The 15,410-nt window shown below is 38.5% G+C and overlaps 1 protein-coding gene across 10 annotated transcripts in view; it reads right to left on the reverse strand.

The window, feature by feature from the left end:
• CDKL2 (cyclin dependent kinase like 2) overlaps positions 1-15,410 on the reverse strand; it is a 35,550-nt gene that overhangs the window by 19,574 nt on the left and 566 nt on the right. For 9 of the 10 annotated variants that reach the window (XR_012332039.1, XR_012332040.1, XM_073805345.1 and 6 more), the window contains exons 2-5: positions 13,101-13,299; positions 4,506-4,700; positions 2,164-2,342; positions 940-1,052 (exon numbers count right to left, since the gene is read on the reverse strand). Coding sequence is in view for 8 of the 10 variants with exons in the window: in XM_073805345.1 (XP_073661446.1) it covers positions 940-1,052; positions 2,164-2,342; positions 4,506-4,700; positions 13,101-13,268 (655 nt within the window). In the remaining 2 variants the exon portion in view is untranslated. Of the gene's footprint in view, positions 1-939; positions 1,053-2,163; positions 2,343-4,505; positions 4,701-5,181; positions 5,293-13,100; positions 13,300-15,410 lie in introns of those variants that run through there. The other variant, XM_073805346.1, reaches the window with a different exon arrangement.

Consider the following 15,410-nt stretch of genomic DNA (forward strand, 5'->3'; position numbering starts at 1 on the left):
GTGTATCTGTATCTAAGGGCTGATTTGATCACTTTTATCTTTTCTCTCAACTTTAATACCTAACCTAATATAAAATATATATGAAAATTCTGCTATAAGAAACCATTGTATTGTTTATTGAACTTCTAACCTGGAAACTAAAATCTAAGAGTTAAATAACCCTCAAGTAATTACCCATTATTTCTATTTTACAAACTCCATCACCCAACAGAAATGTAAGATGACTTTGATAGTCTAGCTTTGAAATTCTGTCCAAAGCACTAGCAACAAAAGTCAGAACTGCAGCAAGATTAAATTACTTTGGAAGGGGCTTCCCTGGTGGCGCAGTGGTTGAGAGTCCGCCTGCAGATGCAGGGGACACGGGTTCGTGCCCCGGTCCGGGAAGATCCCACATGCCGCGGAGCGGCTGGGCCTGTGAGCCATGGCCGCTGAGCCTGCGCGTCCGGAGCCTGTGCTCCGCAACAGGAGAGGCCACAGCAGTGAGAGGTCCGCGTACCGCAAAGAAAAAAAAAAAAATTACTTTGGAAGTCCCTGTGTCTCTCAGTTTAAAGATGAGAAAGAGGGTAATAGATATATAACACAAATGCTTGCTGACCCAAAGATAATATGATCATTTGTATTCTCTCTACATGTGATTTATTGAATGCAAAAGTGCAGAGAGAATGTACAATGTTTACTTTTTTCTTTAGCGGGGGAGTTGGCAGGAGGGCAGGTGAGAGCATGATTAGGACAATATGTCAGATAGACAAAAGCCAGACTGAGAATGACTGAATATATATATAAAGAGAGAGATAGATGAGTTTTTCCTACTTGCTCCCTACACCCATTCAAAACACGTATCATCTTTAATGTACCAACAGCTTGTAAAATAAATATAAACAAACAAAAACATAGGGGAAAAAAATCACTAAAATTTAAAATGCAGACGTATAATCTTACCCAAACACAACATAATATGATATAGCTGATCGATATCAGAATCTCCAGGAAAAAGGGGTTCCCCCATGAGCATTTCAGTTACCAGACAGCCAATGGCCCACACATCAACAGCCCTGAAAGAAAAGCAATGTGGTATAAAACCTGGCATCCTACTATGCTTACTATGACTGAATCTGTTCTGCATATTACTATTTGGTATTCTTGGTACTGAAAAAAGTAGTAGTAAGCCTTAGATTACTCTACAAAATACATTTCCCTATAAACTTAAAGTGTTAATTTCCAATTTTACATAAATCAAATTTCCAGAAACTTCAATCATGTGACATGAGGGAAAAGACTTCCGAAGACTCAAAACAGTTGTTAAGTATACTTTATTCTGAAAATAAGCCTTTTGGGTTTCCATTCAGTGGCTATTCATTTTTTGTTCACACATAATTTTGACAAGGTTCCTCAGTCTATCCCACCATACGCTGAAAACAGCATACCAGAAGGAGAAGGATGTTGTGAACACAAACAACAAGGAGAACTGAAAGCTAATAGGGGGAAATAGAAAAACTGTCTTAAAAATCGGTCACAAAAACTTAAAGAATATTCCGGCATCATTACCATAGGGACAACTACCTTGAAATTGCTTAAGGTCATAGTGGAATTATAACATGGTACAAAAGTGACAGTATGGCGGTAAAATGAGAGCTCAGAGTAATTAAGAAAATATTAAATGAATTGTACTCTGAAAACAGAGAAATTGCAAAAAATACTTTAGAACAATTTCTATCAAAATCAGTAAAACTTCCAATCCCTTCTTCTTTGAAGAATTCATTTATGAAGACGATTTATGTTTTTAAAACTATTCACTCAGTTCCATTTCTACCCTTACCCTTGCCCACACTACTCTGCCTCATTGCAAGTGTCAGACTTACCCGGTCAATGTTACCTCTCTTTACAAGTGAGAAATATACCTATTTCTAACTTACTATTAAAAACAGACCACTTACCTTGATTTCCCTACCTTTAAAATAATTAAACTCACACCAACTTGTTTCACAAGAATGTTCAAAGGGGAAGCACCAAAAATGTTTACAAATAACTTTATAAAGTTCTCTGAACTGAAAACTTCCTTTCCATGTTAGAGGGATCTTTCATCATATTAAAAACACGTTCCATTTTATCAAGAAAAGAGAGTTAAATCTGCCCTCCCCACCGCCCACCTTGCTCATGTCTTACTTGCCATACTTGACATCACCAACCAATAGTTCTGGAGCTCTGTACCATCGGGTTGCCACATAATCAGTATAAACCTCCCCAGGAGCTGCCAGTGTCCGCGCAAATCCAAAATCACATAACTTGACAACACCAGACTGGGAGACTAATATATTCTCTGGCTTTATATCTCTGTGTATGATCTAAGACAAAAAGCAGGGTATGAAATATATTGGCACATCAAGTTAAGCAAACTAATTATTTTTGAGCACCTGTCATATGCAGGGCACTGTTTTTGTCCCTATAGTAAGTACAAATAAAAGCCTATAAAACTGTTCCTGGCTTTAAAGAACCTGGGACCTAGTTGGGAAAAAAAGAACATTTATGCTTAAAATTTTATTTAAACGATCAAAGATATTGGATGAAATATATATTATTAATTACCAAATCAATTGCTCTGATAAGGACTGCTCTCAAGACTAAGAGAGGAAAGCTGTCATTGAAGACTGGGCTGGTCAGGGAAAATTTTTGTGGAAAAGGGTGGGCTCTAAGACAGGTCTTTAACACTAGTATGACCTGGATAAATGTAGAAATGAAAGGGCAATCCAAGTGAGGGTAACAAAAAGAGCAAAAGAGTGAAGATGGGAATAGATCAGGAGATGCTGGGGAAATGTTTTTTCTGGAGTAGAGGTTATGTACTAGGTTTTGCTTCAACTACCACTCTGGGAAGTCTGAGCTTGTGTCAGGGCCATGGGAACCCATGGAAGTGACATGACCAACAAGGTGTTTAAAGAAGATGTTGGCCATGAACACGGTAAAGCAGAGAGGGGGACTAGAAGTGGGAAGAAGAGCAGTGGGACAACTAGGAGGTGATAAGGGCCTAAACTAGTCTGGTGCTCAAAGGAATGGAAAGGAAGAGGTGCAGTGTAGAAATATTTTAAATCAAGAATCAACAGAATTTAGGAAGTAATCTCAGATATTTTACTTAAACTTGGGAAACTAAAAGAACAGTGGGTCCATTATCAAAAATAGAAAAGTCTGGAAAAAGTTAGGTTTGATTAAGAATAATTAGTAGTTTAGTTTTAGCCATATAGGCTTTTAAGTGGATTTCTGAGTACCCGATTGGAGGCACTCATCAAGCAATTATAAATGTAAAAAGGCTAAAACAAGGTCAGTTGGTTATGATTTCTAAAAGAGAGACTACGGAAGGAGAAAACAGGACACTGGCAGACAATGTTAAAAATTCTAGAGCTGGGCAAAACAAATTATGAGGCCTAGTTCTCTAATATAAGTAAACTGTATTTTGAAATTTTAAAAAATATATTTATTGTAAACTCAGAGGACCAGCATCCTAATTGGCATTGCTGAGCATTTCGCATAAGCTACCAATTTCTATTACATCCTAGACATCCATGGTAAAGGTCACAGGGCCAGCCCCGCATCTATCATTAGCATTTGTTACTTTTATAAGCACACAAAAAATGTCAGCTAAAATATTTTGTAAAACTGGCAGAATCACTGTGTTAGTTATTTTATACTTTGTGTCATTTTACCTAGAACTGCTTTTCTTTTTTTTAAATTAATTAATTAATTAAGTTAGTTAGTTTTGACTGCGTTGGGTCTTCGTTGCTGCACACGGGCTTTCTCTAGTTGCGGCGAGTGGGGGCTACTCTTCGTTGTGGTGCGCAGGCTTCTCATTGTGGTGGCTTCTTTTGTTGCGGAGCATGGGCTCTAGAGCGCAGGCTTCAGTAGTTGTGGCTCGCAGGCTCTAGAGTGCAGGCTCAGTAGTTGTGGCACGTGGGCTTAGTTGCTACGCGGCATATGGGATCTTCCTGGACCAGGGCACGAACCTGTGTCCCCTGCATTGGCAGGTAGATTCTTAACCACTGCGTCACCAGGGAAGCCCCCTAGAATTGCTTTTATATGATTCTCAAAGGATATAAAATTGTTCTGATAGACAACAGAGTAATAGCAGGCATTTTCATATTTCACAACTAGGCAAGAGAATCTGAACTAACAAATAAATGGATTCTTACATGTATGTATCTGTCAAAACTCATTACTTAAAGTTTGTGCATTTCACTCAGTAAATGTTACTCAAAAAAAAAAAAAACTCTGCCAACTCTAGTTAATGACATGCAGAGCTGAAGTATTTAGAGTTGAAGTCTGCAACTTACTTTAAAAAAATGCATAAATAAGACAAATTAATAAGTAGATAAATGGATGAACAGATAAATAAATATGTCATAAAACAAATATAGCAAAGTGTTAACAAGTATAGAATTCAGCGGTAGGTATATGGGTGTCCATTGTACACTCTTCTAAATTTTCAACTTTTTAAATAATTGTTTAAACTAAACACTTACATTGTGACTGTGACAAAATCCAATTCCACTGATAATCTGAAACAAATACTTTTGAGCTAGTTGGTAGTCTAGTCCATTTGGAAAGAGCTCCAAGTCATCAAGAACTGTATGGTCAACAAATTCAAAGACTAGGTACCATCGCTTTTTTTTCTTCCACACTTCCAACAGATTCACGAGATTTTCATGCCTCAGTTGCTGTTATAAAAAGAAAAATACAAAATAGTTTTTACAAGATCAAATTACTAGTAACTAGTCACAGTCTAAAAGAGATCTTGGCATAAGAGAAACATAAATAAAATGCATAAACGGTATAAATTGTGAAACTATATTTTGGTTTTTTTTTTTTTTTTTGCGGTACGCGGGCCTCTCACTGCTGTGGCCTCTCCCATTGCGGAGCACAGGCTCCGGATGCGCAGGCCCAGCGGCCACGGCTCACGGGGGCCAGCCGTTCCACGGCACGTGGGATCCTCCCGGACCGGGACACGAACCCGTGTCCCCTGCATCGGCAGGCAGACTCTCAACCACTGCGCCACCAGGAAAGCCCTGGTTTTTAAATTAGAGTCAAAAAGACCATACTGCTCTATTCTCCTCTCAGAGAATACAACAAAGCCAATGAGAAAAAGAAATGTAGCTCCATCTTTGATGAAACTAAGAAGGATTTATGACCCCTACCCACAGCAAACGAGGTGGCACTGTGAAGGTCCAACAGGAGTCTAGGAAGATACCAAGAGATCATCTGTGGCTACAAAGCTGGCAGAGCAGAGTTTTCCAAAGTTGGTGACATACCCTGAAAAGAAAAACAACAAAACAAAAACAAAAAACCTTCTTTGGTATAATGAGAACAGGGTTCATAGACTGTCAGTGAAACCATCCCTAGAACTGAATGGCACCAGGGAACAGGAGGAGAGGGCGTCTGAATAATCACATAGGAACTCATTTGCTGGAAACAATCTGTCAGTGAAGCCAAGTGGAAGGCAAAACAATTCATTATGAACAAATCTGCACTACAAGTTTCAGAGAAAGTAAGGATAACATAAGTCAATCCCACACTCAGGCTTGTGTTGTAAGGAAAATCGTTGTGAACCATGGTGGATTCCTGCTAGCCTGGAACAAGACCACAGGTTTTCCTGAAAATGAACCTCCTACAAATAGCTGGTCCAGGAGGGGCTCACTTTGTTACAAGATAAGAAACAATCAAAAAGGAACCGATCCAGTCTCTGTTCAAAGATACTATAAGAAAAGAGAAGGAAACACAAATGGCAGACGAACACTCACCAGGAAATGTTGCCTCTTTTTTTTTTTTTTTTTTTTTTTGGCCACACCACGCAGCTTGCGGGATCTTAGTTACCCGAGCAGGGATCGAACCTGAGCCCTCGTCAGTGAAACCACAGAGTCCTAACCACCGGATCGCCAGGAAATTCGCCGTTGCCTCTTTTTTAAAGAGGAGGAAACTACTAGAATACACTCCTCAAAATCCTCAAGGAAAGAAAGAATATTTATACCCCAAAAAATTGTCATTCAAGAAAAAGACAGCAGAGAAAATTTTCTGAACATGAGCAGTAAATCCATTAGTGCAGGACTAAGTGTTATACAAATGTGGGTATCACAGTTACAAAATAGAAAGTGAATATTTAAAACCTAACAATGTACAAATGATACTAGCAACAAACTTAGGAGAAAGAAGAGAAGATGCAAACAAAATAAGAGAGTATGAAAAAAAAAAGAGAGTATGTACGTGGATTTCCTTGTCAATGGGACAGAATTATACTTTTAACCTGAAATGTTTAATTATAAGGTCGAATTATAGTTACAGGTTTAATGGTAAGCACTAAGATAAAGAAGATAGCTTCTTCAGATGGTGGATGAATGGGAGAGAGGAGGAAACAGAAATATAATAATTACTTTACAAAGGATTAACTATATTATATAACTCTATAGTTATAAAGGTAACAAAAAGTACAAAATAAAACCTTTCCAACAAAGTATAATTTATAATTCCTATTTAATATTTTATGTAAAAGTTAATCTTCTGAAGACTCAGGGAAATCATTGTAGATTAAAATAAGAAATAAAGATTTTCATTTATAAGAAAAAAAAAACCTTTCCAAATTACCAAAGGAAACACATCCAATGTTTAAAAAGTAATTAGGGACTTCTTCCCTGGTGTCAGAGTGGTTAAGAATCCACCTGCCAATGCAGGGGACACAGGTTCGAGCCCTGGTCCGGGAAGATCCTACATGCCACAGAGCAACGAAGTCCGTGTGCCACAGCTACTGAGCCTGTGCTCTAGAACCCACGAGGCACAACTACTGACCCCTTGTGCCACAACTACTGAAGCCCACGTGCCTAGAGCCCGTGCACCACAACAAGAGAAGCCACCGCAATGCGAAGTCTGCGCACGGCAACGAAGAGTAGCCCCCGCTCGCCACAACTAGAAAAAGCCTGCGCTCAGCAACAAAGACCCAACACAGCCAAAACTAAATTTTTTTAAAAAAGTAGACTATATAGAAAAATAGTTTTAAAGTAGTAATAAAATACATAATATTATAAATAATAACTAACCCCTACATAGTGCTTACTATGTTCCATTACCTTAAGCACAAAAACCCTATAAAATAGTTGCAATTATTATCCTGTTTTACAGATGAGGAAACTAAAGCACATAGAGGTTAAGTAACTTGGTCAAGGTCACACAGCAATAACTGGTAGAGGAGGATTAGAACCCAGGAATTGTAGCCTCTGTCTTTTCCTGAAAAGATTTCAGTTTTGTTTAGTTCCTCCTTCATGTCCAGAACATCTGCCTTATAAACACACCCAGACCTGCAGCTGACTTGCATACAAAATATTTAGATTTCTTATTCTTAACCACTAAGCCATTCTGACTCTAGAGGGGGAAAAAAAGGAAAACTAAGACCAAACTTATGTTACATCATAACTATAAATGGGCTAAACTTAGCTATTAAAACAAAAGATGCCAGGTTGGATCACAAAGCACTTTCCAAATATATTAAGTGAATTAACGCATATCCATACAATGAAATAAAATGCAGCAGTTAAAAAGAACAAGTCAGGGCTTCCCTGGTGGCGCAGTGATTGAGAGTCCACCTGCCGATGCAGGGGACACAAGTTCGTGCCCCGGTCCAGGAAGATCCCACATGCTTGCGTACCACAAAAAAAAAAAAAAAAGAACAAGGCAGTTTTATGTCCACGGGTATGCAATAATCACTAAGCTACATTAAGTGGAAAAAAGGCAAGATGCAGGTCAGTGTGTAGAATATGCTGACGTTTGATATATGTACACACACCAGAATTCCTTTGATGGATACAGTTGCTTATGGAAGGTATAACTAAATAGCTGGTACACAAAGGTGGCAGGGAAATGCATTTTAATTTTATAGCATATTCATATGTTACCTTTTCAAAAATTAAAATAAGTAGATAAATAAAATTTGTATCGGTGTGTTAAAGATAAACACGCTAAAATTGACAAGAGTTTATTTGAGCAAACATTGATTTGAACTGGGCAGCACGATACTGAAAGAGGTTAGGAACATTCTACTGGTAGAAGCTAAGGGAAAGGGTTTCCCTGGTGGTACAGTGGTTAAGAATCCACCTGCCAATGCAGGGAACACGGTTTTGAGCCCTGGTCCAGGAAGTTCCCACATGCTACAGAGCAACTAAGTCCCTGTGTCACCATTACTGAGCCTGCACTCTAGAGCCTGTAAGCCACAACTAGTGAGCCCTCGCGCTGCAACAACTGAAGCCCGCGTACCTAGAGCTTGTGCTCTGCAACAAGAGAAGCCACCGCAATGAGAAGCCTGCCTGCCACAACGAAGAGTAGCCCCCGCTCGCCACAACTAGAGAAAGCCCATGCGCAGCAAGGAAGACCCAACGCAGCCAAAAATAAATAAATTTATTTTAAAAAGAAAAAAAAAGAAGCTAAGGGAAAGGCTTTTATAGAGCAGACATGGAAGCAAAACAAGTAAATTATTTGATTGGTTGGTTCCAGCTTAAGTGGTTGCTTTACTTGGGAAAGTCTAGTTGACTGTGACTGGTTGTGCTTAACTTACAATGTCTTAACCTTGAGCATTTACAGGAATTGAGTCTGACTTAGGTTTCCTTTGATTTGTTCACACAGGGTGCCAAGATATTAGAGCCACCTTAGTCTAATGGCCTATTGTTTCACTTGGTTTTTTATTATAAGTACACACACACACACACATACAAACTTCTAGTAAACTTAAATTTTAATAGGTATGTAGAGAATTCCCTGGCAGTCCAGTGGTTAGGACTCCACACTTTCACTGCTGAGGGCCCAGGTTCAATCCCTGGTCGAGGAACTAAGATTCTGCAAGCCTCACGGCCAAGAAATTAAAACATAATAAAATAATAAAAGGTATGTAGACTTTCAGTTTCCTTTTCCACATGTAAGGAGCTTGGAAGTCTCCACTCCATCCTAACAAGTAAAAAACTGAGTAGACTAAAAAATCAACAACTCTTTTTGGATTCATAAGAGATGAGAGGACATCTCATCTCTTATGAGGACATCTCAAACCACCAGCTCCAAGACTGGAGAGACAAACCAGCAAACACAGGGAGTCTCTGCTTCCTGGAACAGAGACTCACGAGGGCAAAGCTCTGTGGGAAACAATGCCAAGGTAGGAAAACCTGAACTGCAATGGATAAGTTACTGGAAGCTCAATGTGGCCAAGCCTGAGAGTTAAAAACTTCAGGGAAACCCTGTCACAGGGGCATCCACATAACACTGTAAGATGTTATTTCTAGGAGCTCAGCCAAGTTCTGATAGTAAATTTCAGAGAAGAATCTCCTTCAGCTTTCACAGGGAGAGGAATAAAGGAACCATTTGGAAAAATGCCACCGCACTCTGTCCTTAACAAGGCCTGCCCTTGGGGGGAACTAGTTAAGCAGAGCCTAACCAGCTGAGGAAGGGAGATAGCCAACTCTAGCCTACTGTAGCCATCCTATCCCACCTAAGGAGGGGACAAAAAACCTGAAGAACACTTGTAAAGTTCACAGGCTAGCAGCATAGGCTCACTGAAAGACTGAGACCTAATCGTGGCACTACCGAACACCTCCCTTCCTCCAACCTCACCACCACATTACTAAAAGCCTATTCGCAGCACTTCCTTTTACCTGGTACATCATGCCCAGCTCTGAAGAAAAAAATTACGAGGCATACCAAAAGACAAAAACCACTATTTGAAGACAGAAAAATCATCAGAAGCAGACATGGCAGGGGTGTAGGAATTATCAGCCCAAGAATTTAAAACAACTATGATTAATATGCTTAGGGCTCTAATGGGTAAAGTAGACAGCATGCAAGAACAGATGGGCAATGTAAGCAGAGAGATGGAAATCCTAATAAAGAATCAAAAGAAATGCTGGAGATTAAAAAAACAAAAAACAGGGACTTCCCTGGCGGTCCAGTGGTTAAGATTCTGCGCTCCCAATGCAGGCGGCCCAGGCTTGATCTCTGGTCAGGGAACTAGATCCTGCATGCCGCAACTAAGGAGCCCGCATGTGGCAACTAAGAGCTCTCGTGCCTCAACTAAGACCCAGTGCAGTCAAATAAATAAATAAAAATTTAAAAATTTAAAAAACAAAAGCACTGTAACAAAGTAAGAATGCCTTTGATTGGCTTATTGGTAGACTGGACACAGCTGATGAAAGAATCTCTGAGCTAGAGGATATCTGAGTAGAACGCTCAAAAACCAAAAAGGGAAGAGAACAAGGACTGAAAACCTTCTTAAGCATATAGAAATAGACCAAAGATGATAGCAAGGAATTACTGGGTCAAAATCAATAACAAGAGAACTCAGAGAATTAATCTCAGGACTCAAAGCTGATTTTGCTATGAAGTAACAGATATGGAACTGAGGTTAGATTTTTGTGTCCTCTTGGGACTAAGACGGAAGGAAGAGTCAAGTCTAAATGCCTTGCAAAGGTGGGGTCTTTCAGAAAACACCTCCAGTTTAAGCTGGGACCCTAAGGACTAAATCTTCCCCAGTGAAAATGAATGGAAATGAACCAGTCCAGGCTTCACATCACCTGTACCTTGAATTTGGATTAACATACTAGACTGGGAGCATCCCCATGCACCTGACAGAAGCAACTGAATATCCTCTCTGGAAGAAGATAACTTTTATCTATCTTAGCCTCGAAACATTTCTACAAATAAATTTCCAGAAACAATATCCAATATAAATAATAATGAAGAACACAGAAAACAAGACACTCTAAGCAAGTACTTTGAACTTACTGAGGAGGCCTGGGCTGGTAGTGTGCCTGTGCCAGGACAGGGAAAATTTAATGTAGATCAGTGTTAACTAGTAAAGGTAGTTAATCCCTAAGAGGGGTAAGAGGAATCCAAGGGATATGTAAAAATATGGCAGGGGCTTCCCTGGTGGCACAGTGGTTAAGAATCCGCCTACCATTGCAGTGGACACGGGTTCAAGCCCTGGTCCGGGAAGATCCCACATGCTGGGGAGCAACTAAGACCGTGCGCCACAACTACTGAGCCTGCGCTCTAGAGCCCATGAGCCACAACTACTGAACCCACATGCCACAAGTAATGAGCCTGCGCTCTAGAGCCCGCAAGCCACAACTACTGAAGCCCGTGCGCCTAGAGCCCATGCTCTGCAACAAGAGAAGCCACCGCAATGAGAGGCCTGCACACTGCAACAAAGAGTAGCCCCCGCTCGCCGCAACTAGAGAAAAGCCCACGTGCAGCAACAAAGACCCAACGCAGCCAAAAATAAATAAATAATTTTTTTTAAAAAAAGAAAGAAACTCAGGAATAATTGATAAATAGTGGAAAATATAAATATTAGGTATTTATCTGAAGGAATAAAATCTTACATAGCGTATACTCAGATCACAGGGCAATTGGGTCAAAAGTAAATAACCAAGGAGAAAAACCTAGAAATTTTCCACATGTTTGGCAATTAAGGAAAATGAGAAAATATTTTGAACTGCTAATCAAAATTTCTAGGATACATACCAAGCTGTTCTTAGAAGGAAAGTTATAACCTTAAATGCATATATGAGAAAAAAAAAACTAGAAATTAAAGAAGTAAGCATATAACTCAGAAGTTTAGGAAAAAGAACTGTAAAATAAACCTAAAATAAGTAGAAGGTATGAAATACTAAAGAACAAAAATTAATGAAATAGAAAAGAAATACACAACAGGGAAGATCAACAAAGCCAAACATTGGTTCTTTCTAAAGATAAATAAAATTGATAAACTTCAGGTTAGACTGATGGGGGGTTGGTGGTGGGAAGCAGTTAACATAGCAGGTCTGAGACTTTTATCCCTAGAAAGTTGGCTTGCAAAGTGAGCCCTTGTTTGCTACCTGGGTACTTGGATTTCAGAAGTGTTCCTTCATTTCCAGAACTGATAAAGTGGCTCACTGTGCAAACAACATGGTTTATGCTGAATACCCGCATTTCTTCTGAGAGTCTGGGATTTTGTTATGAGCCAGGCAGGGGGTACCTCTGTGATAAGGCCCCAGGAGAATTCTGGGCACTGAGTCTCTAATGAATTTCCTTGGTAGACAATATTTCACACGTGTTGTCATAACTGCTGGAGGAAGTAAGTGCATCCTGTGTTAATCCACTGGAAGAAAAGTGACAGGTTTCCTCTGGAATTCACCCCATGTGCCTTTTCCCTTTGCTGATTTTCCTTTATATCTTTTCTCTGTAAGAGAGTACAACTGTTTGCTGTGTGCTGTGAGTCCTCCTAGTGAATCATCAAACCTTGGGGTGGCCCGCCAGCCTGTACCGCCAGCTCAGACCTCCCGGCTCGACTGGCTGCATGGGCGGCGTGGAAGCGCAGAGTCTTAACCACTGGATGGCCAGGGAAGTCCCAGGGCCAGGCTCTTGATGTCGAAAGTGCTCCTGTAACCCGACCCCACCCTCCTGGCCAACCACTGCTCACGTCCCCACAGGACACAGGGGACATGGGTTCGAGCCCTGGTCCAGGAAGATCCCACGTGCCAGTTGCAGAGCAACTAAGCCCGTGCACCGCAACTACTGAGGCTGTGTTCTAGAGCCCGTGAGCCACAACGACTGAGCCTGCGTGCCACAACTACTGAAGCCTGCGCACCTAAAGCCTGTGCTCCACAGCAAGAGAAGCCACCGCCATGAGAAGAGCACACACCGCGATGAAGAGTAGCCCCCGCTCGCCACAACAAGAGAAAGCCTGTGCACAGCAACGAAGACCCAATGCCGCCAAAAAAAAATAAATAAATAAAATAAATTTATTAAAAAAACAAAACAAAACAAAAAACAAACAAAACCTTGGGGTGGTCTTAGAGACTCCCAACACAGTTGTTGGTAAATAGATAGATAGGCAGATAAGAGAGAAGCAACAAATAATTTTAAAATCATGTTTATATTCATAAGATAAATGAATATGTATATGTAATCTTGTTGTTTACCGCCAAAAAGGAAGAAATTTATACTTTAAACCAAGTTATGTAAATAAAACAAATATAAAAACAGCATTTAAAAAAAATTACTGTCACTCAAGAAACAACTCATTTTTTTTCAATTCAATATATGTGATAACTTACCTTTAGTAACTTGATTTCTCGCATAGCAATTTTTTTAACCATTTTGTCATCATCACTTTCTAAGAACTTCTTGATGGCTACAATTCTTCCACTATCTTTATTCCTACACTTCATCACCATTCCATAGCTCCCTTCTCCAACCAATCCTAGGTTCTCATATTTTTCCATTTTAATTAAAAACCAGTAGGAATTCTTCTTGCTGTGGAAACCAAAACATAGAGTTAATTATGTTGAGTATATTAATTTCCTTCACCCTCCCAAATTAATTCTTCCACACCTGTTTTCCATATTAGAGCAGACACTGCATCGATGGCCGTCCTGTGTAATGTTTCTGCATCTAAGTTATGTCTTCAAACTATTCACATACATTTCATAATAGACAAGGCAAATGGAATTGAAGCCATTAACTTCAAATTTAAATTACTAAATGTCATGTTAATGAAATTTCAATATATTTTTAATTAAGATAAAGCAATATTTGAACTATTATACAAAACAATAACAGTTTACTTTAGAAAAACACAATTCCTTTTCACTTTAAGGTAAAAAAGGCACAAGGGAATCTGGTTACAGTGAAGATAAAATTTATTTTTTTACATCAGGTCTAAAAGATCAAAGTTGAGGATCTTTATGCGCTTTCTAGTCTATTGGGAAAAATATTACCAAGTTAACACTAACAACTTCTGATCAACTATTTTTGTTTACTTTTATTACCATAGTAATTAAATTCCTATATTGAACATATAAAATAACAGCAATGATATCACAGTATGTAAGCAGATTTTTAATAATTAAATGTTAGTGTACCAAATACAGTATTTCAAAAATCTTTTTAATGATTAATCACTATAAGTATGATTATTTGAATTTTGTGTTTAGAATTCTTTTACATCCCATTATGTAACATTTTCTGGATGAAGGCAATCCTAACAAAATCTTTCTTACGTTACTAATAATTGGTGAAGGACCAGCAATCATTCCACTACATATTTTGGTATAGCAAGAAACTTTTCAGCCCAGATACGGTTAGATTTTACTTCATACGTTTTGATCGCCATGAAATATAAAAGCTAATAAACTACAACTTCAAAGTTAAATTTATTTTTACAATCTGATTTTGAAATTAAATTCCAGAAGCAAAGAATAAACAATATTTCTGTTAATCCCAACATGGTTCTAAAAGTTTTTTGGGGAAAAAAGTAGTCTATTGGTAACTATACATTCAAATGACGATTCATAGTTGAATTTTTTTTTAACCTGACAATATAAAAACACTCATTCATAAAACTTGGTAAGAAAAAAAATTCTTACCTATAACATTAGTAGTGTACCTACAGCAATCTAAAATTAATTTACACAGTGAATTGTGATGTTTTCCTTGCTTCCCTATTGGTACACTGATGACAAAGACAAAACAAATATCCTCTTTGTTCTAGCAAATTGTGATAATCCGATGTATACAATACATTTTCAACAGTTTACATTTGACAATTTAGGGGATATATATATATAGTTATATATATATATATATATATATATATATATATAGTATATATACATGGAAAGTCAGAAGACTGATCTTTGGGAGGGAGAAAATAAATAAATCCCAGTCAACACCAACCCAATTATTTCATTATTTTACTACCAGCTTTGATAGTAGGTTCTACTATAAACTGTTTACAGAACAGTGTCTCTGACACTAACTTTCTATACATTTGACATTTTAACTTCCATTTAACCTCTATTAACTATTTTTAAATAAAACGTCAGTGTTTGAAAAAAAATTCTCAATGTAATTCTCTCTTTCCTTTAATTTTTTTTTCCTTCCCCTAAAACAGCATATTTTATTAAGGACTAGACTTTAGGCTTATCATACCAAGGACAAAAATAGCTGGAATCTATAACCTGGATCATTTTAAAGCATTTGCAATTAGTGTCCTCAATATTTGGAAATGCAAAGTGAACACAGTTAAAATTACCTTAAGCATGTCTAAGAGGTTCTGAAGCATGTCACAAGCTAACATTCTGCACGTTGACTACAATTGTATTCTCCCACCAACTGCACATTTGGTCACAGCACATTGAACACACCTGTTTTTTCAAGTGGCACTTCCCACAAATACTTTAGAAGTATCAAGGCTTAAAAAGCCTCTTGTTTCCTGAAACAGTTACTCATAAACCATAACTTCTCATGCCTTCTACTTGGGAATGTTAAGGGTTATACAAACTAAAAGGAAACCTGGCCAACTGGCAATGTGGTAGTTCTGGACATGTGCCATGGAAGCATATGGTTCTCATACTAATAATTTA

This window comes from Tursiops truncatus, chromosome 5 (assembly GCF_011762595.2).
Source record: "Tursiops truncatus isolate mTurTru1 chromosome 5, mTurTru1.mat.Y, whole genome shotgun sequence".
Taxonomy (NCBI): domain Eukaryota; kingdom Metazoa; phylum Chordata; class Mammalia; order Artiodactyla; family Delphinidae; genus Tursiops; species Tursiops truncatus.